Genomic DNA, 27,762 nt, shown 5'->3' on the forward strand with positions numbered 1-27,762 from the left:
GAATTGACTTCCGTTTTCTCCTACGGACTCGTCTCGACCTCTACTTTTCAACCACGCACTGACCTTGGCCAAATTTTCAGAATGTCCTTGACTCCAAATGACCAAAATACCCTCTATGCATCTTTTTCTCATTTTTAACCGTTTTCCACACCTACTCTCCAAAAGACACCTAATCAAGAAAACCAACCATTTTATTATAATAAAGACTCGAAACGAACGACTCGAAACGAACTAACTCGACTAAATTAAACGACTCAGATGGGACATTTTCATGACCCATCAGATCCTTTCTCCTTTTAGTCAAGTATGTAATTCCCTTGAGCTCCTACAGAGCCGCACATCCAGTCTTAATACATGATAAAGGGAGTCTACTATACTTGCTAGATTAACTTAGTTAACAAAGATGCAAGAACCGGAATTCATAATTCCGTTTCCTTTGTCTTCCAGGTACCTAGGGTAGTTTCCTTTAATGGCTTGGCCATTGCTTTAGAAACTCTGACTCTTTGTCCCTATGAATCATAAGGGCACTTCTTATATTCCTTTGGTTTCTGAATCTCAAGAATTTGCTTCTTAGAAGACAACATTCTTAGAGGTACCGACCTCTCCATTCACGACATCTAGTGGAACTCTTCCTTCAGTCGTCGAATGGTTGTGAATATATCCATATTATTAATCTCTGCGACAAATTTTATGGATGTTCACAAAAGAGTTTTCGGATAGTCACATCCTCAGTCGTTGAAGTTGCAGTGAACATTAGGAATGGGATATTATCGGATGTTTTCTTTGTTTCGAATTCGAGTGCGTTTCTCGAATTCCTTTCCAATCAAGAAAATAACTTTCGTTTAATTCCTTCTCAAGGAATGAACGAATGTTGGAAAACTATTTTCTAAAAGTCATATATTCACTACATTAAAAGAAAGAAAAAAACAAAATCTAAAAACTTATTATCATAGAAAAAACACAGTTTTGCCACATTATAAAATGAAAACCGTCCCCATTTGAATAATGCGATTCCAAAATCCCATTTCTTCGAGGTTAAGCGTACTAGGGCACTGCCCTTAACTCCATCGTCCTGGGTGAGTAACTCTTTACTGGCCATACTCCTATGACTCTTGGTTACTGAATAACACGTTTATGTGTTCAGTTCATCATTTGCCTTGAAATCCAAAACTCTTTTGCTGACTCGTTGAGAATAACCAGTTAGACATGTAGACTTCTTCATAGATCTACCCGTACTGTCTCGAGGTAAAAGATGGCACCCTGCGGAAGCAGCCCCACCATCGATGAACAAGGGCTCAGCAGGTGTCTTATTCTGGGTAAGTTTTACTCAAAATTCTTTTCTTTTTTTAGACTTTTACGTTTTTATCTTGGATGCATTACTGTGAACTCTGACGTAATCATCCACGATGTAAAATGAAAATTAGTAAATGCGCGCGAGAAATAAATCAAGCTGAATTGATCCTAATATGACACCTATCTTAAAGATCTAATCTTCATAGGTAGCTTCTTGTTTCGCCTTAGCTCGCATGGATCTCCATCCTCGAACCTCCATTGATTTCTCCCACTCGAACCACGATTTCATCATTCGGTTCTTTAATGGACACTTCTATTGCCATACTACTATCCGCATTCACATTTATAGATACAATAATATGATTTTCATATTATTCTAAAATATGTATGTTATTCGATTTTAATCGAATCTAGGTTCGTTATAGTCAAAATAGCTCTTCGGGAGAAACTATCGACATCTGTATGTCAAACGGGCCCTAAATCTACTTTCGTAAAATTTGGACTAATGGCGAGTTTTGGTTTTACCCTTCGTGATTTATAAAATCAATTGTAGGAAATCTCCTTTTGGACCCTCGGATGGTCCGATGAAATTTCGAAAAATTTGGGTGAAACTGGGAGAAGGATCGAGAAAAAGACTGAAAAACTCCCACTCGGGCCAAAGCCCAGGCCCGAGTCAAACTCAAAAGGCCCAAGTCAACATCTTGGTCAAGGCCCATTGACCAAATCTCGGGTAAGCCCAAGACTTGTCTCGGCATGGGTCTGACATAGCCTGGACTAGGGATGGCATGTTCCAAACGTGTCGCGTCCCTCAGTCCAGCGCGTCCTAGCTCTAGGCAAGACGCGTCCCTATGTCCCAGACGCGTTTTGACTAAGGTCGTGTCATTGGTCATCTCGGACTAGGAATCTGAGATGCCTTAGACACATCCTGACGCGTCTGGTCAGCAGCTCGAGGGCGCGTCTTTACTCGTGGTCGCGTCTCTAAGACGCGACCTAGGTCTAGGTCGCATCTTCTCGGACTCTAAGTCCGAGAAGACCGGGACCTATCTTAGTCCTACACGGACTAGGATTCCTGGTTCAGGAAGGTTGGAACACCTAGTCCGGGTTGGACTAGGTTTCCGTCCCAAAAAGCATAGGACGCGACCAGGCCACTAAGGCCGAGAATTTAGAAACTTCTAAATCTTTATCTTCTTCTTCCTTTTCACGTAGGTGATGTTGTATACTCCTGTTTTTAATGATTCGATCATAAAAAATAATGAATTTTAAAATTTCTTTTCAAAATCAAAACCCTAAAATCATAGTTTTCGAAACACTTTTCAAAAAACTCAAAACCTAAGGTATCTATGCTTTGAAACCCTTTCAAAAAAAATGTTTTGATTACGTATAAATCTTATTCAAACTAACCAAAACGTGTTCGGATCTCTATTCAAACTAATCTATCTAATAAATCAAGTTTGAATCTAATTCATTCTAGTTAAAACTAGTTACCTGCAAACGGCTCGTGATGTAACTGTTGGGTTTCGTACGTCTCTAAGACTACTCATCTAACTAACGTTGTAAGTGGAATCTCAAACATCATATGTTTAACGCTAGCTACCAGGATCATATGCATTGACTAATAATGAACTAGAAACTGAAAGTAGAAATTCGCTTTCCCACGAACTAGATCCCAATGACTTTATCCCGAGGAAGATGAGAGCTCCAATTATCGCTCCTCTACTTGAGACACCCGAGTAAGTGACTTGATCTCCCTTCTTTGTTGTTTGCTAGAACTTCATTGAAGGTTGAGAAGAAGAACCATTCTTCTTTTGACTAATTAGATAGATTGTGAGTTTTTTCTCTAAAACCCTTTCTCTCCACATAGTTGTATTGAGAGAGAGAAGTTGTTTTCTCTTGAGAAAAATCCAACCATTTTTCTGAACTCTAATGACCCTTATATAAAGAAACCCTAATAGGAGTCTCACTCAAACTAGGTTTCAATAGGAGTCCTAGAAAAGATAAACTCATCAGAACTTTTTCTGACTAGAAATTAGGGTTTCCCCTAATTTAGTGTGGCCGACCACTTAAGCCCATTAATGGGTTTGGCCTGGCCGGGCCACTCTCACACTATGGCCGGTCCTGATTAATCCCTTATCGGGCTTGGTCAGGACACCCCATAATTGGGTTTTCCACTTTTTTGGGCTTCTCTCTCGAGCCCACATGTCGCTCTAAAATACTATGGATTGATCTAATTTGTTTAGGGATTTTTGAGTGAAAGGTCCAATTTTTGGGGGGTAAAACCAAAATAAATCCAACATTGCCAAAAAATGAGTTTCCAGTCCAAATGTCAGGACAGCTTATTGTTTCCTGATTTTTTTTTTTTATCCCCCTCTTGCCCTTGGACGGGACATGCTGACGTTTCCTGACCAAAAAAACTGGATGGTAAATAAAATAATTTTTCGTACACAAAAAAATTCAAATTTTCAAATTTTTTTTAAAATTCAAACGAAATTTCAAATTCCCGCCCAGCAAACCATCTCTTCCTGGTAAATAAAATAATTTCCCGTACACAAGAAAATTCAAATGTTTGAAAATTTGAAATTTTCAAACGAAATTTCAAATTCCCGCCCAGCAAACCATCTCTTCCCGGTAAATAAAATAATTTCCCGTACACAAGAAAATTCAAATTTTTTTCCCGGTACAAAAGTGTCTAGTACAGAAGAAAATTTCTAGTAAATAAAATAATTTCTTGGTGCGTCAGACAATTTTTCAAAAAAAATTCGTTTCCCTAGAATTTTTCGGTGGCAATTCCGTAAATTTCTGAATAGTACAGATTCTAATGGACGGGTTGTCAGATTCTTTTTCAGAAAAAAAATCGTTTCCCGAGAAAATTTCGATGGCAATTTTGTAATTTTCGATGGCATGAACCGTAAATACTTTTTTTTTCAAGGGCCATTTCGTAATTTTTTTTCCCAACCTGACTCTTTGGACCTGCTTTTCATTTTTTGGCTACCTAGGATGGAAAACCTATTTCCTCCCTCATTTTGGATGGTTCACCCAATCCCCCATGTTTAGCTGCTTACTTGTTCTTGCCGACTTTATATTCCCTTCTTAGTTCGTACTTTTTCTTTTGGTAGATAAGACTATAGGATTACAAAATAAATTGAAGCAATTAACAATAACTAATTTAGAGTTTTAATATTTTGTAACAATAAATTAAGGTATTTCCTCCGTACATATCTACATCTTTTGCAAGATGTATAATAGTATCTATAAACTATATCCTATAATATAATCTACAATATGTTTTCCTATGTATTAATTTATTTGTTACACATGATTAATTAGTTTAAGTGATTCATGTTGATATTTATCTAGAAATACACAATGACAATATAAGGTTGCTATTAAATTTCTTTTATATCATATAAGAATGGCGAATGATAATTTGTTAGTATATACGGAGAAAGATATATTTGATATAATTAATAAATATAAGAGTCTATGGGTATATAGACCAAAATCATTTTGATAATAGGTATATAGACCAATCTTCTCAAATTATGGACAATTAGTCCTTTTACAGAAAGGGTATAAAGTATTCATCATTTATTGAGTAATACCACTTGTGTCCCGTTCCTAAAAACCCCGGGTTTTTTGAATTTCCGAGTGCTTTAGGAAACTTTCCCAAACCAGTGGGCGTGATTTGGGGGGGATATTAAGGCACCTAAAGTGAACAGATTTTACTCCTCATAAATACCATTTCTCTCTCTAAGCCTTCTCGATTTGGGTATGACGAAAATCTTCCGGATTTGTTGAAGCGAAACCCTAAAGAGATCGTTAACACCAAAAAAGGTAGCATCCTTTCATCTTCTCCATTCGTCTTTTTCATTGAAGAATCTGTTCAGGTGAAAAGATAAGCTGGTTCATTAACCTCTTTTCGTTATCAAAACAGTTTTAAACGAAACGTCTTTTACTTTTCGATGAAATCCTTATAAATTGTTGTTGCATGTCCTTTTCACTTTCTATTGAAAAGGATTTATTGATTTTGGTAAAGATTTCTATTGAAATAGAATGTTTCTTTTCGGTTTAATGTCTGTTTAAAGCGTTTAGGGTTTTTTCCGTTCAAAGATTTTTAACAAAACAGGGTAAAAAATGAGTTTTGTTTCATGAATAATAGATCTTTAGTTTTGTAGAAAGATAAACTCAACTTTAAAATTTTTACTTTTATTTGAAAAACCTAATTCTTATTTTGAAACTCTTATTTCTGTCTCAAATTCAGATCCTTCTGTGTAAAAAATAACCCATAATTTCTTGAAAATGAAAGCATCTATTTTGGTTTAGGGTTTAATGAAAATGTTGTTTATTGCAGCAAAAGCTGGATATTGTATGTTTAAATTGATAAACTATGATTCATTTACATGTCAGTGTTAATCTATTTAGAGTTTTTCACTTATGGTATATATAAACTTTGAATATATGTTAAATTATACATTCTGTATATAGATTGTTTAATAATGTATTATAAATTATGCGTACTTTACATACTTTGTGTTGAAATGTACCATAATGAGTTTTGTGTTATTGTACAGGTTGGTGTGAGTTCTAAAAGTTTGAAATTGAAGGATAAAGGAAGTGGGAGTAAATGGATTGATATTGTAGGGGAACAAAAGCTAATCCCGGAGCAAAAGACATCTGCTCTATTCAGATACACCCTTAGTAAACTAATAGAATTGATAAATAGCATCCGGAGCTATATGACTGAAGAAATGAAGGAGGAGATAAGCAAAACTCCTTTCAGCCAACTATTTGATGATATGGCAGAGGATACTATATTAAGGGAGAATTATACTACTCGTCCAACTACTGCCATATTGGATGTTCTTTGTCGGTATAAGAAATCGACAAAGAAATTTGTTATTGGGGGTGTTGAGATCGAATTCAAACCTGAAGATGTCTCTCTGTTGTTGGGAATGCCCATGGAGGGTTCTGAATATGAAGCTTTTCCAAAGAAAAACTATATAGATCCTTTGAAGTGTGCTTTCTTAACCAAGTATTTCAAGGAAACACTTCAAGCATCCAGGAATAAAAATATGGGTCTTTCTAGTGTTGTTGTCGGTAATGCACTTCAGAAATGTGTGAGGAATAGTGAACCAGCAATAGAATTTGTTGGTCTTCTAATAATAATGTTATCTGCGAGCTTCCTGTTTGCGACTTTAGCGGGTTTCACTGTATTGCCAAGCATTTATAAGAACATCCAATCTAGAAGAGCTATCAACAGGGTGTCATGGTCAAGAGCCATACACTCATATATGATGGACACGATCGACAAACATTCAGAAGACCCAACCAAAGCATCTGGTTGCTTGTTACTTTTGTCAGTGAGTTACATCTTTAAAACCATTTTTTTTTAAATTACTTAATATTTCAAATAAAGTATGAGTTATTTACAATTTGTTTTTTTGTAGTTCTGGGTGTGCATGCATACTAATCTGTACCCAAAAAATGCACTAAATGCAATAAGATACCAAGGTTCTTGAGGTGGTCTGTGGATGGATTTAGTAATGGGATGCAAAAAAATCTAGCTGCACTGGTACCTGAGCAGGTATAATTAACTTTTTTTGGTTTTTTCATGAGTGGAAATTATACTTGTTTATAATTTAGTTATACTTTTATGTACAGTATGTGTAATTTATATGAAATTGTGTAATTTATGAAGGTTTGTTGTATGCAAGTACAGAAAACTATAAAATTTTTGTAACTTTGGATGCAGGTTTTTTAGAATGTTGTGGAAGATGTTAGTGAAGAAGAGAAGGAAATGTTAAAGTTTACTAAAAAGGTAGTAGTGGAAATACCTTTTGATGATCAGTTGAATAACATGGAGATGGTAGAATCCCTGAGTAGAGAAGTGAATAAACAAAGAGAAGATTTGAAGAAAAAAGACGATGAAATCGAAAGTTTGAGAAATGAAGTAATACAACTAAAGAAACTTTTAAAGTCTGAACAGAGGGATGATGAATAGATTCATCAGGAATATAATGAAGGAAATGGTGGAGTTAATGTGGATCAAAATGAAGAGGAAAATAATCTTGGGGAGAGAGATAATGTCAATGATGAGAAGATTGATGGTGGACAACCAGATGCTAAGGTTGAGGAAGAACAAATTGTTCATGAACAACAACAGGAAGGTTAGTAAATTATATTATGTTTTCTGTAGTTAAGTATAAATTACTGTAAATGACAGATACTTTATTGATAATATTTAGTCTTATATGAAAAATGATATATACTTTTTGAAATTTTTTTTTGATAAATGATACTAATATGACATGAATCATGATTGCAGATGAAGATGGAAATGTACCATGCACAGCCATTGTGTTGGTGCATAATGAGGAAGAGAAGAATTATAGTTCAACTCCAAATTTTTCATTGAGAATACATTTCACAAATCCACCTGACTTCTCCGACATTGTTCAAGTTGCAAAATCCTATAAAGAGAATGCTGAAACAAAAGCAAATGATGATGACTTTGTGGAGACTACTCCAACAACAGTGAGGAAGAAGAGAACAAAATCAAAAGCTGTTAAGGGTGGATCGGATAAACCAGTTGATCCTGTTGAAACACCAAAACAGAATTCTCTAATTAAGAGGATCAAGCAAGCTCCAAGAACAAGGAAACTCACTGAAAAAGCCGAGCCAAAAGAAAAGGCTGACAAAGACAAAAAGAAATAAATTGCGAAAAAGGAAGCTGTGATTGTTGAAGTAGTGGATAAAAAGGGGAAGGAAGTTTCAATTGAGGATGATGAAAAACTTAGCAACTGGAAGAGAAGCAAAGTATGGAAAAAAGTGAAAGATAATGAGAAAGGGCTGCTTGAGGAATTTAACCAAGGAGTGAAGATGAAGTAATGAAATAGAAGTTTATTTTGTCGTTGTCTATGTTTTGGAATGTTTTGTTGTTTGTGAAACATTATGATGTTTGTAACAAACTTAATATGTTATTTCTAATATAATATAACTATTTAGCTATAAATTTAGTTCTTATAACTAACAAAAATTAATATGCAAAACAATTGTATGGGAATCCAATCTGACGAGTGATGTTAGAGGAAGAGAGGTGAATTGGCTTATGATCAACTGCGAAACAGATGCTCAGATTATAAATTGGTGGTCAAAGCATCTATCTTCCCAAGTTTTGGTTGGAGCTGGACAAGTGTTCGTTCTCGCGTCTGAGTTATGGGTAAGTTTTAGTTAAAGAATTGAATTTTGTTATATAGATGATTTTTTAAACCATACATTACGATTTTGATATAGATAAATGATGGGGTATTAACAATAAAGTATGTGAAATTTACTGTTATATATATAGTTTTAGAAATTACTTATACTTTATTCAGAAATATACATACTGACATGTACAATATGTCAATTTTATTTCACAGACCATGATAAATTGCAAGTCAACTCAGGCAAACATAGACCCCCACCTATCAGATCGGATAAGAAATGAGGCTGAAAGAGGGCTAATATCTTATATAGTTGCTCCAATGTGTCATTCGATGATTACAGATGTTAGTAGGGGTATTCATTGGACTTTGTTAGTATTTGATTACTTTGATCAGTCTTGGACCCATTACAACTCATTATTCTTTAACGTAAAGCTACGTAAACTATGTGAAGAAAATGCTGCAAAGTATGGCCAATACATATTAGATGTGCTTCACAAAACTAAATATGTGAGTCCTGAATTAAAAAAAAAATGTAAGGTTTCGAAGACGCCGTATGATCATCAACAAGGAGAAAAGTAAGTAACAAAGATTTATTATTTTTTTGCTTACTTTAATACATACATATAGTTTTATGAAATAATTATTTGGTGGTTTCATGATAAATTTTTTATCAATGATTGACAGTGCGGATTGTGGACTATTTGTTATGCTTCATATGGATTTAGTATTCATGAAATATTACAAATGGGGAGTACCAAATGAATATCTTGCAGACGATTGGATTGAATTAGCTCAGCGAAAAATAGTGGAGGTGACATACGAGCTATTGTATGAAACAAGAGATTAGTGGAAAAAAAATTAATATAGTTTTTATTTAAGTAAGGTTTTTTTTTTCGATTTAAAACTAATTGTAATGACCTTTAGTTGACTGTTTGAAATTCAATATATTTGGTGAGTATGTATTTTTTAATTCTAAATATCATAGTTGTTGAAAAAGTTACTGTAATTTATCAAGTTTCTTCCTTTATTTTTGATAAAATTATGAAATGAACGAGTAGTAAATTGTGAAATGTAGGATAAAGTATGCCTTTGATGTGGAACACAGTTATTCTGTCCAAATACATGATGTTTAATGTATTCAAAAATTTGAAATGAAATCCTCCAAATATATAATAGCACGATCTAAAGTATGAGAGATATTTGGTGTTCTTTCTAAGTTATTGTCGACGAGATATATTGGGGGATGTATCAGAATTTATGGATTTGATGTGCTAAAGTATGAAATTTTTATCAAGTATAAAAATAGAATAGTTAAACAAAACGTATAATTCAAACATTTAGAATTTCTTATTTATTTGAATTAAAATTATATGTTACATAACGGTAACAATCTGAATACATCAAATGTTTGCCCTACATGTTTTGCGGTTGTGGTATGAAGGTTGCTTACACCTACCACAAATCCTTAATTTCCTTGGCATGTTTCCCGAGCTCTCGATCCGTACTGTTCTTGGACGACCAGGTCTACGACGAATCAACTGTGGGAGAATTTTGGAAGCTTCATCAAAAGTTCGTGGTTCATCAAAATTGGATATAGGCATTATATGTTCCTGGTAAGTCTTCACATAAGACTCAGTTGTCCAAATAGGATCGTAGAAACAATCTTGTTGATCATCAGACAAGCTTTTAATGCACAACATGGCATGCTCACAAAGAACACCATCAACTTGCCACCTTCTACATGTACAAGAAATAAGAAGAAGATTAACACAATGAGATGGTTCGGAGTAAACCTCAAATATGAATGGGGCTGCTTGGGCAAAATTCCAAGTTGCGGTACTATTATATTTTGCTTTCAACAGATCAGTGATGGTTGGACACAAGAAGGTGGTCCATTTTTTAGACAATTCGTGTGCTGTATTCATTTTGTTCATTATATGAATACGAATTGCCTCCAACATTGCTGTAATTGGTAGTCCGCGAGCATGTCGAATCTGATTGTTAAAGGACTCTGATAGTTGGGATTATATAGTTGTGTACCTGTAAATACAAAAAATATTAATGGTTATTTCACCATTAAAAAAACATTCTGTATAAATTTTATATATTTTGTTATAAATTATGATAATTTCTGCAAGTAAAACTCATACTGTAAAGTAAATATGAATTTTATGCTGTGTAAATTACATGTAATTAAATTATAATTTCAAAACTTTATAAAGAAAACTTCATAATGTTTAAAAAATAAAGCAAAATAGATAATGAAATGAATACAATATTGTCTGATCGTACCTTATACCTGGAAAGAAAGCATCTGCCCAAGAAGCAGGGTCTAAGGATTGAAAAAAAGCAGCAACTTTTGAACCACCCATCTGTATCATCTGGTTAATAGTTGCATGATACTCAGATTCGGGCAGAGCTCTAGCAGCCTTGAAAATCAATGTTTGGAAGAACTTTGATTTTCTAGCTCCATTTGCCAATCTTAAATTCAGATTGTTCCTTAGATGCCAGACACAAAAGGAATGGTGTGCTGTCGGGAAAATGTTTTTAACACCGTTGATTATACCATTGTGACGGTCTGAAATAAAGATATACGTCTTTTCCATATTCAGAGCATTGCGCAAATGCCTTAGAAACCAGTCCCAATTAAGGTCATTCTCCATATCAACAACAGAATAAGCTAATGGAAATAGACCTGGAAATTTATAATATGGTTAGTGAAATTATCAAAAGTTTATACTTTATAAGGCATACTTCTTTAAAATGTATATCTAATGTTCGGTAAAGTTATTTGAATTTACAATAAATTAACGAACATGTACATAATATGATGTAATGAGATATTGAAAAAGGCAATACTTTTTAATTAAATATGTAAAGTTTAAGAATGTTCAGAATTTACCATTGTTACCGTCTTTAGCCACAGCAGCGAGTATGCACCCGTTAAAACAAGTTTTGCAAAATGTCTCATCCACATATATAACTGGTCGACAATATTGAAAGTCAACTATACAAGCATGTGGTGCAATGAAAATTCTTTGAAATCTCCGAGTTACATCGTCAACTTCCAGTTCTACTATGCTGTTTGGGTTTGTACGTGAAAAGGCATCAGCATACCTTCTAAGTTTTGCATAGGAATCTCCTTCTTGACCAAATGCTTCATTCATTGCAACTTTCTTCCCCTCATAAGTGTAGTAATATGGAAGTTGGACAGCGTAATCTTTCAAGAAATTTTTCTTCAAACTTGTTGTGGAACGATCTGGGCTTCTTGTAACCTCATCTAAAATAAGTTTCCCAACAAAGGAATTGTTGATTTTGGGTTTCTTGCTCTTCTTAATGAAATCTTCACAGTCATGTTTCATTTCCATATCTTTCAAAATAAACATAGATTCGCATTTCAATGGCGCACATCCATGTACTCTCCATTTGCAATCTTCAATAGGACATACAGCAGTTACACGCTTTGAATCATTTTTTATAAATTTAAAATCATAGTATTTATACTATATTGCCGAAGAGCAAATCGAAAGGCTTTGGCACCCCCAGGAAATAATTGACCAGATTCAGTAAACATTTTATCCCAACCATCTGATTTTAGTATCGTCTTCTTGCTTTGAATTGATGAATCTGTTTGAAACTCCATCTGTGGTGTCAAATGTAGAAACATTAATTGATATTGATATTTATTTAATATATTCATATATTTTAATACAAACCAATTGTTCAATTACGTAAACTATGTGAAATGAACAGTACAAATTACGTACTTTATTGATCTGTATGAGAAGAGTAATGTTATGTTAAAAAGTACATATAATTTATAGTAAGTAATACTTTAATTTATGCGTATTAAAAATTTCTTTATAACACATTAATAAAAGTATGTAAAATTTGTAACAAATTTTAAAGATGTTTACATCTCTTTCAAAATCATAATATTGTAAAAGTATAAAAAAAAATGTAGAAGAAAGTATACATAATGTATATCACACTACATATCTTGTAATTACGGTTATGAGATTACATACTGAAATCTCATATCTTTCATTAACTGTACAATCAGTTCAAAATGATCTGAGGGTAATCAAAGATCTTAAACATCTTGATAATTGAATGAAAACATCAGATCTAGATTACATGGACTCAATAAATAGTAAACAGAGATATCAAATACATATGTAAGAACACTTGAGAGAGAGAAGATTACAGCAAAACAGATTCAAAGTTATTGAAATGGAAAACAAGAAAAGAAAGACCTAAATCAAGATTTGATGTTTTCAACGATTCTATATGAATCTTTAACCTATAAAGCAATAGAGATAAGATTTTAAACCTGAATAACAATGGCTAGAATAAAGAGATAAACAATATAAAACCTAAATAACAATGATCGGTTTTGATGAAAGCTCTTGATTGAATATTAAACAATGGAGTTTTTAACAGCTGGTGGTGAGTTTAATGTATGTTTAATGAAGATTTCGTTTTTAGAGAGAGAGGGGAAAAGTTACCGGATTTCAGTTACGGAATATTATCAACATAGTAGTTAGTTACAATTCAAACGTGATTGGAGAGAGAAAGTTGAGATAAAAATGGAAAAATATCTTTCACAATTTAGAATGTAAATCACGTTTTGATATTAAAGAAGGTTAATATAGGTATTAAATCTTTAATATGTATTATATGGATTCGTGTTTTCTCTCTAGATGAGACCAAAAGGACTAGATATCCATTTAAATTATTATTTAGGTTTTGAAATCCTTTTTAGGATTATAGAGGACTATATCTCCTATTAGGACCCTATTTTTGGTCTATAAACTCAAAAATTATAAAGATAAAGAGGTTATTGTGCAACGATTTCAGAAGATCAAAATTTGTCATAGACATTTATAACTATGAATATTTGATATTACTAAAATTAATGAATGTTACTTTATTTCGCTAATTTTTTATTGTTATTAAATTGTGATCTACAGAAAATAATTTCTATTATATTAATGGTTTTGTTTAGGGACTAAACTCCAAGCATGTTAGTTTTTAAGGTGAAAATGAAGTTAACTCACAATTCAAATAGGGTAAACTCATGCGGTTGACAAAGCCTAGCTGCCTAGGACCCAAAAGTTGATGCCAGAAATCACCGACCTTTATTAAGCGAGTGCGTGTACTGGCGCCCCTTCATTTTACTCATCGGCCGCCTTCTCTCTTCGCGCGCTTCGGCACTCGGGTTGGGACTAATCCGTGTTGGGCTTGAACAACTTGGTTTAGGCCCAGTCCGAAAGCCATCGGAATATGTTGAACTCAGACTGGTTAGTCCGAGACCCACAGGGAGTGTAAAGACAGGTACGGACTAAGAGCAAACCGATGGGGCGCCTTCAGAAGCACAATTATTGAGTTAGACATTAGGCCCGTCGCCATTGCCGACCGGTTGGCGACACTAAGCGGGACGGAGGGGTCTGGATTGCCGTTGTCCTAAGCAAGAGATATGATTTTTCACCCCCCCAATCAAACTCAATAGACTCTAAACAAAGTAATTTCTTCTTCTTCTTCTTCCTCCACAGTAGAAGAGAGAGAAAGTAAGATGGCTCTAGTTCAGATGATCAATGGAGGAGTAGGAGGAACATTAGAGAGAGAAGCATGGAAAGCTCATAGTGCAATGGCTCTAGTTCAGATGATTAATGGAGGTTACCATGTTATTACAAAGGTAGCTCTCAATGTGGGTATGAATCAAGTTGTCTTCTGTGTATTCCGTGACCTTCTTGCCCTTTCAATTCTTGCTCCTGTTGCTTACTTCCGTGAGAAAAGAACTCGTCTTCCTATCAATTCTCGTCTCCTTCTATCTTTCTTCTTTCTTGGCTTAACTGGGTAACTCAAAAAAAACCAAAATTTTTAACCTAGAATTCATAATTTTAGATCCAATTTGTGTTTAATTTGATTTTTTTTTTTTTGAATTTTAATAGGATATTTGGGAATCAACTTTTATTTCTAATGGGTCTTGGCTACACAAATCCAACTTATGCAGCAGCTACCCAACCTGCAATTCCTGTCTTTACTTTTCTTTTGGCTGTTTTAATGGGGTATAGTTCTCCTCTTTTCCCTCTCTTTCAATTTACTATTTCAGATTTCTGATAAACCCAATTTGCTTTGTTTCATTGTTTCCATAACCCATACTCTAATTTTCTTCTAATCTTGTTCTAGTTTCTCTAATTTGTAGTTTAAATTAACATTTTTTTGCAGAACAGAGAAAGTGAGTTTGTTAAGAATAGAAGGTCAACTCAAGGTTGCTGGTACACTAATATGTGTTTCAGGAGCTATATTAATGGTTTTGTTTAGGGGTCCTGCTGTAATTGGGTTTGACAGTGATTCATTCCTCATTGGGGAAAATGATGGAATTAGTGCCAAATCTCAACCAGAACCTGTTGGTTTTGTTATTTCTGGTTTGCTAGATCTTGGGCTTACTCGGTGGCACATTGGAATGTTGTGCTTAATTGGGAACTGTATGTGTATGGCAACTTATCTAGCAATTCAGGTAAAAATCCAATCTCTTCTCCAGTTCTTGCTTCGATATTAGCCAGTTAGTTATTCATATGAATTATGACTGTGATTATCAGTTTAGACTTTAGACTATAGACAGATGAATGGTTAATGATACCCTTGTTTTGTCACTTCAAGGTGTTGTTTGCATAATGCTCATGAATCATCATGGGACATGGAAACACACTTCCTAATATATATATATATATAGAAGACCAATTTTCTTGAAGAGGGCAGTTGAGTTACCGAGTTAGGGAACATGAGGAAGTTTACACGAGCGTGCTTAAGTAGAGGCAGTCAGTCTTGTAGTTCTCACATTCTTGCTCTAGAACTAGGTTAAAGGACTTGCCAATTGATGATGGGATTTTGTTTCATTGACCCACGACTTCTTTAGGGGTGGATCTTTTTAGCTCTTGTTGGTTTTCCATTTGAATTTAGGGCAGGACGGTCTATTATGCAAGAAAAATACACAACACTCCCAATTTTCTAGAGTCTGTGTTGTTTAAACTCTTAGACATGTATTATCTCAAACTTGTATAATGGCTTTGCAGAGGGAGTTAAGTTCCAACTTGAAACTTAAGAAGTCTGATGAGATTTACATAAAGCAAGTTTCAAGATCTTTCAAACAAGATCCTCCATTAATATTTTCGGGTACAGTTTTTGATGTTCCAAAATCGTCCTTTTTTGGCTGTATAAGAAAAAGAATTATTTGTCAAAATACTTTTGGAGAAACAAGGATCTTTTCGCTACTGCTGAATCTCACGGACCATGAAAAGGTGTTTTATGGAGTTGGTCATGACCTCTAATTGATATTCAACCAAGAAGTTGATAAAGAAACAGGAATAAAGAGGGGGTAAACTTAAGTACATACGTAAATTTGTAATATATATGTACTTGGTTGCAAGGCCGCGTGGTGGGGGCTGCGGGCCTGGCGCCTGCACAGGGTCCCCCAACCACAAGGGTCCTCATTTTGGAATTTCTCAGATATTGCTTAAATTAAGTATTATGAAGTGGGGTCGAACCATGGACAGCAAAAAGGTAGTAATTTAGATGGTCCGGGACTGTATATAAGTTCATCAAAATGACTGAATCTCTTTGGATCTTGTGTGAGAGTCCAGTTTCGATTGCAGTTGTTGGCTATTTACTCTTATTTTTTGTAAGAGCCTACAACGCATGCTAGGTGAATGCTTCGAGTCCCGTATTTACCATGTTTACTTGAATAGTTTGATTTTGGTAGTCTAACAACTCATATGGTATAGGATGCACATAGCAAATAAGACATTGAGGCTCCGCGAATCTCATCTTTCATTACCTCTCAAGTCCTGTCTCTTTGTTTTCTCTTACAACTCTCTAGATCTACAAGACTACAATTTTTCTCCTGAGATCTAGCCCAAATCTTCGTCTTTGTTTGTATTGGTCAACATAGTTATCTTAGGAGTTTATTTCTCTTAGAGTTTCAAAACAATACCTTGTGGAATTAAAAGCTTCTATAGACCAGAGAAACTTTACATGGAAAAATGTTAGGATGGTAATATAGCAACGCCATATGTTAAGCTTAGATTCATCAACATTTTTTACTTTTTTTTATAGTTAATTTACTTCAGTCTCTTTCATTACTTCGTGATAAAAAATTTCTTTTATCACGACTAAAATTTGGCCCAGGGCCTCTAAATTACCAGCCACACCCTGCTTAGTTGGCTTTGTTATGTGCGTTCAGTACACCACTTTTCTCATCTTAGTTCTTTTAAGTAGCTACTGTAGAGAAGATTCCAGTGGTTAGATTGTACGCCATTCTAATTCTTTATGTCAAGCTCTGCTCCCAAAATATGTTGATACTCCAATTAAATTTTGAACTGTTGCTAAATTTGCAGGCTCCCCTACTGAAAAAGTATCCTGCCAGCTTATCAGTGACAGCATACTCGTACTTTTTTGGTGCACTTCTTATGGTCGTTTCAGGACTTTTATCAACAAACACAAGTACAGATTGGAGTTTAACGCAATCTGAGCTAGTTGCAGTTTTATATGCAGTAAGTCACTAACCAATGCCTTGTCAAAGGAAATAATTTCGAAATATTTCCCACACGATGTGGGATATTACAAAATATTTCCCATTGAATTGACTGCGAGTATCTCACAAGTATTTAAGTATCGGACACATGTAAAACATAACCAAATTTGACAGTACAGAGAGAATATTAAAAGGGTGTGTCCATGTTATATATTTATTAGTTTTCTAGTAACACCCTAATTTGAGACCAGCTTTCCACTCAACTAGCCAGTTTTTGTATAACATCCCAACTCGAAACCAGTAATCTCTGTCGGATCATTAGTCATGATAGATTATTATATAGTTATGACTTATGAAAGTGATTTTAATATGTATCTTGGTCGCTAATAACGTAATCTAATTTCAAAGGCAAGGAGTTGTGGGTTGCTAAAATTACATGTACCCTGCCAAGATTTTTTGGCCCTCATTTGGCATGTCAATAAGGCTGAAAGATCCAATACTATGAGACAGCCAACAATTTAATTTCATATTTGTACCAAATATGGCATCTGTTCAGATAATGGATGCAATTCAAATAAATCCAAAAAATTCGGCTACTGCTATCTCACTGCCTACTCCAGTAGGCATCTATTGACATACCTAGCCTTACTTCTGAAATAAAGATCTAAAGCCTCTGATGTAAGGTGATTCTTAATCGCATTTTAGAACTGTTTAAGTGATCCAATTATTATAATTCTTAACTTCTGCACATGTTGACCTGCTTCGGAAATCAATCAGCCAAACTTAAGTTGGAGTCGGGAAGAATCAAAGAAGCTGCAACTAATTGCAGTCTTAAATTTGTACGTTCTTGAGTATTTGTAATAGAAGGAAGTACAACTATAGTTTCTTGTGAATGTTCTGATCCATTTAGCAATAACGTTTTTCTTTTATATTATATAGTTAGAGTTGAGGTTGCAAAGAACTAGGGACGAACAAATACGGAATATCGCATACATAAGTTATTGCTTGTTCTTCCAATCATCAATTTGAGAGTCCGAACCATCAAATTCTATGGTGTACTGAAATTTCTCCTTTTTTCAGGGAATTATTGCATCTGCTGTTAACTATGGTCTGTTAACATGGTCCAACAAGATATTGGGCCCGGCGCTTGTAGCTCTGTATAATCCACTTCAACCTGCTGCATCTGCTTTCCTGTCAAGGATTTTCCTCGGAAGCCCAATTTATCTCGGAAGGTTTTCCTCTTCTGATTCAACACATCTCAAACTCAAAGCAACTTATCTCTTTTCCTTCGCATATTGAAGACCGACAATCTGAGTGGTTTAGAGGCCAAAATTCTAATGTTTAAAGACAATTTTCGTTTTAGACCCGAAGCGTGTAGACTCATAGGAACGAACGTATAGAAGCAGGAGGCTCACAATCTATAACGACCCAACCTCTAGTTTTTATCGATATTGTTCATGTTTTTGCCTCCCAGGTCCAAACGCGATATGCACAGGGTGTCGTTCTTGTGCATGGTCCACGGTCCCACCGGAAAGGCCTCGACTCTTACTAAGCATGTGTTGGAACCTACATCCCACTCTCCAAAATATTTCCCACGCGATGTGGGATATTACATTATCTCTCACTTGGGTAGTAATTATTACTTAAAGAAGACTGTGTTATTACCTTAGTCAAGTAACATGGCTGTCAAATGTATTAATTTGCTGTCAAATGTATTGTTTAATTGGTATTCCGTAGTCGTAGAATTTTTTTTTGGTTGCACATTGATGGATTTCTCAAAATTTATGAGCAAGTAAGGCTAATTCGATTTTTTCTTTCTGTTGTTTGTCAATGTTATTTAACAGCATCATAGGTGGATTTCTAATAATCATGGGTCTATATGGCGTAACGTGGGCATCCTACCGAGAGAAACAAGCTTTAGTTGGGAATCGAGAGATTGAACCCCTCATCCACAGGGATGCACCAGCACTCAACAAGGCTTCATAACACCAGAAAGGCGGAGTTCACATGTTTTCAGGTGGTCCTTCCACCACAACACCGACGGCCATGGATTGAACAACATACATAATATAGATGTTGGTTGCTTAAATTTTTTAGATATTACGCTTTATATAGAAGAAAATACGTGATTCTTGCCCTTGATTAAACCGAATATTTTGCTGCTGCAACTATTAATGTTCATGTCCTTAGTGAATTGGTACTTGATGTAATTTCCTTTTTAGAGGGGATTTTAGACTCAATCCCCATTTTGTTTTGTATACAGAACACCTGATGTTATTATATCGTTCTTTCGACCCAATTGCTAATGATCATAGGTTGATTTTATATCGAAATAATCTTCACTCTATTTGTGCGGTCATCTTGGCCTACATATTCTTAGGACCAATTTTGATAAAAGTGATAGATAGTGTAAAAGACCTGCAGTATTTACTCGACAAAATGGTGCAGTCAGAAGCAATTTTTTTTTTTTTTTGAACAGAGTTTGAGGAAATTGTTTTCAGAAGCCAAACAGTCTATCTGTCGCCTGTTTTTTTTGAAAATTTGACCTATTTTATAGTTTTGGGTTTCAAAGTTTAGCAATATCTTGGTATTATATATAGGATTGAATGAATTCCGGATGAGATTAGTAGTCTGAGTTTATTGTCCTCAACACCTCAGGATTAAGAGACTGATTGTGGATGATTTGATCCTTATCTTGATGAAACAATGATGTGGTTGGACTTCTCTAAAAGAATCATAGCAATTCAATTATAAGTTGAAATATTCACAGAGATGGGTTGGATATAACAAACTCAATATCTGACACTAAGAGATCCACCATCCAAAATGTAGGGCATCAGAGACGTCTCATAGACTCAAAATCTCCTTCGTAAATCATAATCGGGCACATCTGTAAAAGACCTGCAATTGATAACCCTAGAAGGTCACATCTATAAAAGGACCTGCAGTTTTTACTCGACACTCACATCCATGAACATTCTAACTACAGTGGAAGCTAAACACCTTAGGACTACAAAAGATATTGTCGAGTCGTGTCATGTACATCTTGTTCACTATAAATTGAAACAAATAAACACGAAATTATGTTTGTGTATATCTGTGTGTATTATATAGACAGTTGCATAAACAGAGACATAAAGTTTGAAGCATAAGAAATTGGAAGGTTTAAATACAAATGGGTAGTGAAAGGTTGGTGCAGGAAGGAGATAGAGTATGCATATATACTATCAAATATCCTTCCAAATAATAGCATCTTCTCTTGTGGAATATCAAGTGATGGAAGGCAACATAGGGTTCATGCTAAAACCAGATCCACCAAAAGTACCGGGGTCGGCGTGTTTTACTCGTCCGAAGTGTCGAATATGACGTAACAGCCTGGCAAGGAAGGTATTGTGGCATATGGTTGAGCTATCACATACAACTGTGACATGTTTTCGAGCTCTGGTAATGGCAACGTTCATTCTCCTACTGTCACCCAGGAATCCCACGGCTCCTAATGTGTTTGACCGAACCTGCAAAAATAAGAAATATACATCAACGACGTAACAATTTAAAATTAAGAATTCTGTGTAATCAATCTCTTATAACTTGTTTAACTTGTTCCACTGATATATCCCACACCTAAAGCATTCAACAAATCTAAGTGAACATAAACATAATGACACTCGGATTCTTAATGGGGAGGTCTTTGAACAAAAAAAATTCTTATGAAGGAAATTCATTTAACATGACGACTCATTTCTGGTATTTTTATCGTATAAGGTACTTAACACGTGTTGGACACTGATACTATTGTGAAATACTTGCAGTCACTTCATTTGGTATAATGTGTAAGATTTTGTAAGTACGTTTTGTTATACTTGCACAGAAATTCTGTATAAATTACCATTCTAAGGTTAATGCATTTTGTGTACAAAGCATTGGTGGTTGATCAAAAGTAAAAAAATTGTGAGTGAAAAACAAATACCTAATAACTAAAACAAGAAAATATGTGTATAAATGTTGCCCTGGTTTAACTTTTCTTGATTCTCGACTCGGGCACTCACGCCTCATAACAGAGTCAGGTTCCAATATCTGTAACAGTGTCTCTTTTAATACTCGTGTTGAACACTCGGATACTCTTGTCAGACACTCATAGTCACTTCATTCGGTATAATGTCAGATTTTGTATGAATATCTTGCGTCTGCTTGCAGATAATTGCACGAGGACCTAAAATGCCATTCTAAGGTCAATGTCATTTTTGTGTAGTGCACCTAATCTTCTTAAGGCCATAAAAATACCACTTCAGTTCTCGGAGAATTTTCAACTCTTTTAAGATAGACTAGTGTACCATTGATATAATAACTGCATCTGCCTCCCGACCTTGAAAGCTATCTACAGTTGCAACCTCAACTCCTGCTGCTTCAGGAAACTCATCCAGTCTCTCCCTCAAAAGTTGTACTTGAGCAACATAAGGAGATTGAACTGCAATTGCGGTTGGGCTCACTCCTGCATTTAACCAAGACAAGCTAAATGATTACTGAATGCTCAAGGGACTAGAAATGGTCAAAATAAGAGCATCGCGGCAAAGCTATAAAGAAGGCAAAACGAGAAACTCTCTGATTCTTTCATATCGACGGAATATTTGTTTGAGAAGATAATGGTATCTTATTAAAAAAATTGTATATTACTATGTTAAACAACCAAGTAGTTAGCAGGCGGAAAATTAATCAACACGGACCAACTCACTACTACTCAAAATAACTTAGACCAACAGAAGACTGAACGATTAGATTTCAGCATTTATGACAGTTTCCTAAATCTGTTTCTCATGTAAAAAAGAACAGAAGATCTGAGTCTCAATTGAGTGTGAAAATCAGTTTTAACAAGCAGAAACTTAAGTTTTTCAACCAGCCTAAATCAAGAACAGTCTATGTAGTGGATATAGATCTCTATGCATATATAAACAAATAAAATAAGCAAAAAAAATCCACTGCCGGACTTCGGATCCTGGCCGAGACGGAACCAAGCCCTGCCTTGACTATTTAGATTTCAAATAGAAAGCAGGACTCAGTTATGTATTTAAACAGCTAAGAGAACATACCAGCATAAATTAGTGAGAATACTTGTAGCACCACAATATCTGCTTCCCCTTCGTTATAGAAGGAGCCCGTACCAGCTGGGTCCAGATGCTCTCCACAGCCCACAGACAAACTTCCATACGGCATTCTTGTATCAAGCAAAAGCAACGGGCACTGAGTTATCCATGTAGGCTGCAAGCGAAATATGGTCAATATTTGAATACCAATTTTCACATTGGCACTTACTGTAAAGGTATAACAAATGAAAATAAATCTTAGCACAATATAAAGTCCTACTAGCTTCTACAAGTTATAAGGAGTTCATTTATTAGCTAATGCCCTGCTTGATTTCACCCCACGATGCTAGAGATTTCTTTTCACTACTATCACTTCACTTTTCTAAAGTACTGCTTGTTTTTCTAAATTATGAAATCTGAATTGATTTTTTATGTTAAACATGAGTTTTTGCATTCTCTTATTTATGTAATTGACATAGAATTTGAAAAGAAGACTAGTTCTACAAATTTGTTTTTTTCTTAGAGACAAAACATTAGCAGCTCCTGTACGTTTATACATAAATAATTTTCAGATTCAGATTATTTTATAAAAACAAACACCACCTGAATGAGATGACAGCGAGCTAGAGATGCCAAGGATTGACTATGTCTATAGAGATGACAGCAAAACTGTTTTAAAATTTCATAGAGCATTTAGTAATGAATTTCTTACCTTTATAAATGGAGAATCTACGAGAAGATGTGATCGAACAGTAGGAGAAGACTGTAACTGTCCATCATACATCTCTTTCGAAGCCCAACTTGCTATCGTGTCATTCATTCGATACTGTACTGTCAGTTTCGTGCCTAGAACCCCATCATGCAAACCCGATGCTCTCTCCAGAAGAGATATCCCAAGTCCACCCTCCAAAGCTTTTCTGGACAATACTACCGGGGCAAGTTGGCATTGATCGCCTGCAAGTATACATCTTTTTGCTTGCAAAATAGGAATCCAACAAGATGGTTCAATGGCTTGTCCTGCTTCATCTATAACAACGAGATCAAATGTATCTAAGCTCCGGATTAAAGGATCAGCAGCTCCTGTATTAGTACAGAGTACGACTTGAGCCGTGGATAGAACTTCCTTAACAATCTCCTTCTCTTTCTTTTTGAGTGACTTGCCAAGTTGTTTTAGAAGTTGACGTATTCCTGCAGCTAAAGAATCATCCCTCAAACAAAGTCTAAGGTCCTTTCTTAAATCTGCTCTTTTCCTTTCGAACTCTTTCACGAAACTGGAAAGTTTAGAATTTACAATTTCCGATAAAGACTTTGAAGCTACAGTGTTCGATATTCGAGCAGGATTTCCAACACGAACAATGTTTAATCCAATATTTGAGAGCTTTTCTACCATGTTATCAACTGCTGCATTAGTGGGTGCAGTCACAAGAACTCGATCACCTCTTTGAACAGAAAGTACTATTAGTTCCTTGAGCAAACCCGACTTTCCAGTACCTGGGGGCCCTTGAATAACCAGGATAGGTCGCTTCTTGTTCAAGCCTAATGCAATTGCTCTACGCTGAGAATCATCATAAACTCCATTATCAAGTTGTCCATCCAATTCTGCTTCATTCCAATTGGATAAGTTATTCTGCTCTAGCCACGAAACATCTTCTTTATCTCCAAATAGAGTTGCCACTAAGGCTATTGAAGGATTTTTCTTCTGCAAGCCGTTCTTCTGAAGCAGCATCAGAGCTTCACAATTTCGCTGGAATACAAGACAGTGACCACAGAAAAACTAAATTGCATGTAACAAAGCAAAGGGTATAATTTGGGGCATTTCAAAATTATGAAACTTGAACCGTAAAAGAAGCAGTGTAAACTCTCAAGTCCTGACTCATTAGAGTTGGGGACTAAACTTGGTCTCCTAAGCTAAACTTAAAGAGTCCGCGAGAGGTTATGAGCTTAAAGAGAGTCTTAGTTTAGGATATAATTAGCATGTTTACACTCTTTGTACAAACTTACGTGCAAACGAGATTTCTTTGTAACGACACGGCGAAAAGGTATTGTTTTATGACTTTTATCCGATAAAATGAACTACGCGATTTGATGTAAGATTTTTTTACCCATTCATGGGAGCAATGTACTTGACTACACAAGATTCATACCTAGTAGGCTAGGACTAACTGAATTGAAGTAGCAAACATAAAACCATGAATATGTTGTTTTGTTAAAGAAAATCACTTGAATAGAAATTACACTTAATATACATAAAACAAAAACATATATGCATTTTTTGTCACTGGATGGTTAGAAAATTAAATCTCAGTTATTGCTTCAAGCATTTAATAATTCATTGATTATATCAACAAGTAAAACTTGAGATAATAGCAGATAATGATGGGAAATAGTTACCTCGTATGTGAGTGCATCAGCCAATCCATGAATACGATCGATACGCACGTTCTTTCCAAATAACCTAGAAAAGGTTGGATCACCATGTCGTGACTCAAGAGCCACCATGATACTACAACCATCCTCCCCTAAGTTGTTAATGAATCCCTGTACACAAGATGTGGCACCACCGCCCCTACTATCACATGTTCTCACACAAACCATGTCCCCAGGGGAAAGATTAGTAGGTGGCAGTCGATGGTTACCTTCGACCCTGAACAAAACCAAATGCATCCCTCCTAATCCTGTACACATAATTACAAACATTGATCTCTAATCAATATTTAACAACTAATTTCGAGCATATTCAAATATATGGAACGGGTATATGTGAAATACATGATATTGAGAAGTAAGAGTCGAGACGGGGGGATTTACCAGTGGAAGAGCTAACAGCATTCAAATTACAAAGGGTATCACAGAGTTCATGTTGAGATTGAGAATGAGTAACCAAATATTCAATTGGCTTTTTCGAGGGATCAGATGTTCTCTTATTCTCCTCATTTTCATTCTCATTCTCATCGTCAGGCGTGGGTGGTGTAGGAACTGCATTCAACTCCTCCTGGGTGTACTCTAACTCGGCATCTCGCTCAATCTGAAGGAGTTCAGACATTCGTTTCGTGAACTCATCGATCCTATTTTGAATTGCCTTGGCTCTGTCTAGCTCCATCCCCCCAAGTCCACTATGAGCTTGCTTGGTCTTTGTTTGAGAAACTTTCTTCCTAGCTATGGCTCTATGCTCAGCTGCAAGAAACAAAAACACAAAACATTATCATACTATAAGAGAGACAAAAAGAAAGAGAAAGTAGAGAGAGTAGAGTAGTATTACAAGAGTTAGCCAGTTGTTTAAGTAGTTTCCAAGACTGGGTGGAACGCCAATCGTCGGGGATGAGAGATTTGAGTTGAAGATCAAGAAGGGCGTCTTTGAGTTCTCTCTGGAAGTGATCAAAGAGAGTTGGGTAATGAGTAGAAGCCTTAAGACAAAGAGATTCTTGACCTAGAGGCATAGGAATGGCATTGAGATAAGGTTGGGAATGAATGACAAAAGTGAGTCCACCAACACCACCACCAGGAAGTGAAGGAAGTATTCCTTCTTCTGCAACTCCACCACCACCAGTACCACCCATGATTTTCAAGCTAACCTCAGAGAACTCACCTTGTATCTCAGCAGAAGTTAAATCTTCAGCCATGGATTTCATACCCATACTTATCCATTTAACTACACTTTTACCCAAATCTTTCTTACCCAATGGATCCCCATTTTGATTAGATACACTTCCAACACTGATTACTTCTTCCTTTTCATTCTCCTTCTCTTGATGCTGTTGCTGCTTATTAATGATATTGTTCTTCTTCTTCCTCTTCTTTTTTATAGGATTCTTCAAAACTGGTACAGGGCATGATGATGATGAACTATTATTCCTTATAGTCAAACATTTGAAAAATGGAAAACCCAAAGTGGAATTATGATGAATATTGGTAGTTTCTCTCAGAAAACTACTAGAATTAATGAAAGAAGAAGAAGAAGAAGAAGAAGAAGAAAAACAGATATTCATATTCTTCTTGGTAGTAATATAACTAGTGTAATGGAAAGGGAAGAAGGTAGTTGTCTTCTTTGAAGAATACAAGTAACAACTAGATACTTCCATTCCTATTTCTATTTATAGTCTTCTTTTCTATTTCACTTATAAACCCAAACTTCTAACCATTAACAACAAGAACAAGAACAGAATCAAAACAACATCAAGATTTGTTCTAGTTGCAGCAGCAGCAGCAATGGGTAGGTGGGTAGAGAGAGAGAGATCAGTTCCTTGACCACCCAGAGCTGTGCTGACCTGAAAGTTCAGGGATTTTATTTCTGGGTTTGATTTCTTTGTTTACATATATATTTTATTTTGAGGCTATGGTGTGTGAATGATAATTTCTGTGGAGAAGGAAGATACAACGATTCCAAAAGCAAATAAAGAGACAAAATTCTCTTTTCCTCTCTCTTTCTCTCTCCACGGGATATTTTAGGAGGATGAGAGAAATGAGAGCGTGGCGAAAGAATGGAAAACCTGGTGATTTTCTTGTTTGTGCTCCACTATTATTGGGAGCTGCCTATTAGGATTTAGGGCTGGGGGAGAATAATATCTGTGGATTGGATTGGTTGAGGTTCAAACAAAAAACGGGTGATGTGCTTGTTTTTGCTCCATAATAAATGCATTTTCTTTGTGACAAAATAGTTAATTACAAAGCAAAATGTATTTGCCCTAATTTGATGGCCAATTTGATTAAGAGAAGTATGTGCCTGTTTTTACTTCACAATAAATGCATTTTCTTTGTGACAAAATTGTGAATTACAAAGCACAACGTATTTGCCCTAGTTTGATTGAGAGAAAAATTTTTTACGCAATGTCCACCAAGTCTTTTTTTATGCAATGTCTGTCGTTGGAAAAGGCAACGCTGCTAAAACAATCTCTTCTATAACATATTTTTATTGGAGACAATGCAAGTGAAAGAAAACAATATTCATTTGAATTTGACCTAACGCAAAGATTGACAGCGTTCGGTCAATATTAAGTCCATCTGTGATTTAGAGGAATTAGCTAAAAGAAGAAATCAATGCGGCCAAAAATATATGCAAACGACTTAAACGACCAAAATCGGAACTACGACTGTCGAAATTGAACGAAAATTTGAGCTTTTGTGCGAAATAACGATTTGCACCTTTGTTGTTGTGCTAACGCTATAATCGGCCCACTTTTAGGTCAAATTCCATTATTTAGGCCCCCACAAGGCCACAACGGACTTTTAGTAGTCTTTTTACCGTTTGCAGTAAGTTTTCCTATGAAATATTTTCTTAGGTAGTTTTCTATTTTATTGAGATTCTGTAACTTATTTGTTTAGAAATTGTCTATTCAAGTTTGATTAACGGGGGTAGTCAATGATGATTTTGGATGCCATTTTAAAGTCCGCGAATGTCAACAACATTTATTTACGGTCATTTCAAAGTCCACGATTGTCGGTGACATTCAATTACGGACATTTTAAAGTCCGCGATTGTTAGTGGCATTCAATCACAGACATTTTAGAGTTCCTGAATGTCAGTGACATTTGCAAATTCATGAACTTTGGTGGACTTGGACTTTCTTTGACATTTTAGTGGATTCTAGTGTAAAAAAAAGAACCAAATTTGTCAACAGAAAACGAGAGACTTTCATTGACATTTTGATAGCTT

The 27,762-nt window shown here is 35.4% G+C and overlaps 3 protein-coding genes and 1 long non-coding RNA gene across 6 annotated transcripts; 2 read left to right on the plus strand and 2 right to left on the minus strand.

Moving 5' to 3' along the window:
- The first annotated feature begins 5,863 nt into the window (after window positions 1-5,863).
- LOC147537494 (uncharacterized) lies at window positions 5,864-8,302 on the plus strand. The gene is made up of 3 exons (XR_015225704.1): window positions 5,864-6,874; window positions 7,043-7,457; window positions 7,616-8,302. It is a non-coding gene; the product is annotated as an uncharacterized LOC147537494 (long non-coding RNA).
- A 2,315-nt stretch (window positions 8,303-10,617) lies between these two features.
- On the minus strand, window positions 10,618-11,665 carry LOC147537495 (uncharacterized). The gene is made up of 3 exons (XM_086642789.1): window positions 11,401-11,665; window positions 10,791-11,193; window positions 10,618-10,672 (listed from the first exon to the last, which is right to left on the minus strand). The coding sequence occupies exons 1-3, from the start codon at window positions 11,663-11,665 to the stop codon at window positions 10,618-10,620; spliced, it is 723 nt and encodes a 240-aa protein (XP_086498915.1).
- Window positions 11,666-13,816: 2,151 nt separating this feature from the next.
- LOC147537496 (WAT1-related protein At4g19185-like) lies at window positions 13,817-19,333 on the plus strand. Of its 2 annotated transcripts, none has more exons than XM_086643283.1 (6): window positions 13,817-14,357; window positions 14,453-14,569; window positions 14,730-15,021; window positions 16,898-17,053; window positions 18,115-18,266; window positions 18,879-19,333. In XM_086643283.1, the coding sequence occupies exons 1-6, from the start codon at window positions 14,074-14,076 to the stop codon at window positions 19,018-19,020; spliced, it is 1,143 nt and encodes a 380-aa protein (XP_086499409.1). In that variant the 5' UTR covers window positions 13,817-14,073; the 3' UTR covers window positions 19,021-19,333. The 2 variants fall into 2 exon arrangements, 1 of the variants encoding a protein (XP_086499409.1); XR_015225918.1 differs by having other exon boundaries at window positions 13,928-14,357; window positions 15,578-17,053.
- Window positions 19,334-20,106: 773 nt separating this feature from the next.
- LOC147537497 (P-loop containing nucleoside triphosphate hydrolases superfamily protein) lies at window positions 20,107-26,883 on the minus strand. 2 transcript variants are annotated; one of them, XR_015225917.1, is made up of 7 exons: window positions 25,372-26,868; window positions 24,921-25,286; window positions 24,504-24,787; window positions 22,825-23,856; window positions 22,119-22,287; window positions 20,729-21,523; window positions 20,107-20,673 (listed from the first exon to the last, which is right to left on the minus strand). XR_015225917.1 is itself a non-coding variant. In XM_086643282.1 (7 exons), the coding sequence occupies exons 1-7, from the start codon at window positions 26,189-26,191 to the stop codon at window positions 20,304-20,306; spliced, it is 3,072 nt and encodes a 1,023-aa protein (XP_086499408.1). In that variant the 5' UTR covers window positions 26,192-26,883; the 3' UTR covers window positions 20,107-20,303. The 2 variants fall into 2 exon arrangements, 1 of the variants encoding a protein (XP_086499408.1); XM_086643282.1 differs by having other exon boundaries at window positions 20,107-20,546; window positions 21,366-21,523; window positions 25,372-26,883.
- Window positions 26,884-27,762: the final 879 nt, after the last annotated feature.

This window comes from Eschscholzia californica, unplaced genomic scaffold (assembly GCF_041429995.1).
Source record: "Eschscholzia californica isolate CP2 unplaced genomic scaffold, dmEscCali1.0.p SCAF_5, whole genome shotgun sequence".
Taxonomy (NCBI): domain Eukaryota; kingdom Viridiplantae; phylum Streptophyta; class Magnoliopsida; order Ranunculales; family Papaveraceae; genus Eschscholzia; species Eschscholzia californica.

Excerpts from the sequence above, each read along its gene's own strand:
- LOC147537495 (XM_086642789.1), bottom strand. The coding sequence starts at position 11,665 with ATGAATGAAGCATTTGGTCAAGAAGGAGATTCCTATGCAAAACTTAGA. Across the intron at positions 11,194-11,400 it reads GGCTAAAGACGGTAACAATG|GTCTATTTCCATTAGCTTAT; the intron begins GTAAATTCTGAA and ends ATAAATTTCCAG. Across the intron at positions 10,673-10,790 it reads GCTTTCTTTCCAGGTATAAG|CATAAAATTCATATTTACTT; the intron begins GTACGATCAGAC and ends TAATTTACACAG.
- LOC147537496 (XM_086643283.1), top strand. The coding sequence starts at position 14,074 with ATGGCTCTAGTTCAGATGATCAATGGAGGAGTAGGAGGAACATTAGAG. Across the intron at positions 14,358-14,452 it reads TTCTTTCTTGGCTTAACTGG|GATATTTGGGAATCAACTTT; the intron begins GTAACTCAAAAA and ends GAATTTTAATAG. Across the intron at positions 18,267-18,878 it reads AGCCCAATTTATCTCGGAAG|CATCATAGGTGGATTTCTAA; the intron begins GTTTTCCTCTTC and ends GTTATTTAACAG.
- LOC147537497 (XM_086643282.1), bottom strand. The coding sequence starts at position 26,191 with ATGGAAGTATCTAGTTGTTACTTGTATTCTTCAAAGAAGACAACTACC. Across the intron at positions 24,788-24,920 it reads TGCTGTTAGCTCTTCCACTG|GATTAGGAGGGATGCATTTG; the intron begins GTAAATCCCCCC and ends TTATGTGTACAG. Across the intron at positions 21,524-22,118 it reads ATTCTCACTAATTTATGCTG|GAGTGAGCCCAACCGCAATT; the intron begins GTATGTTCTCTT and ends GGTTAAATGCAG.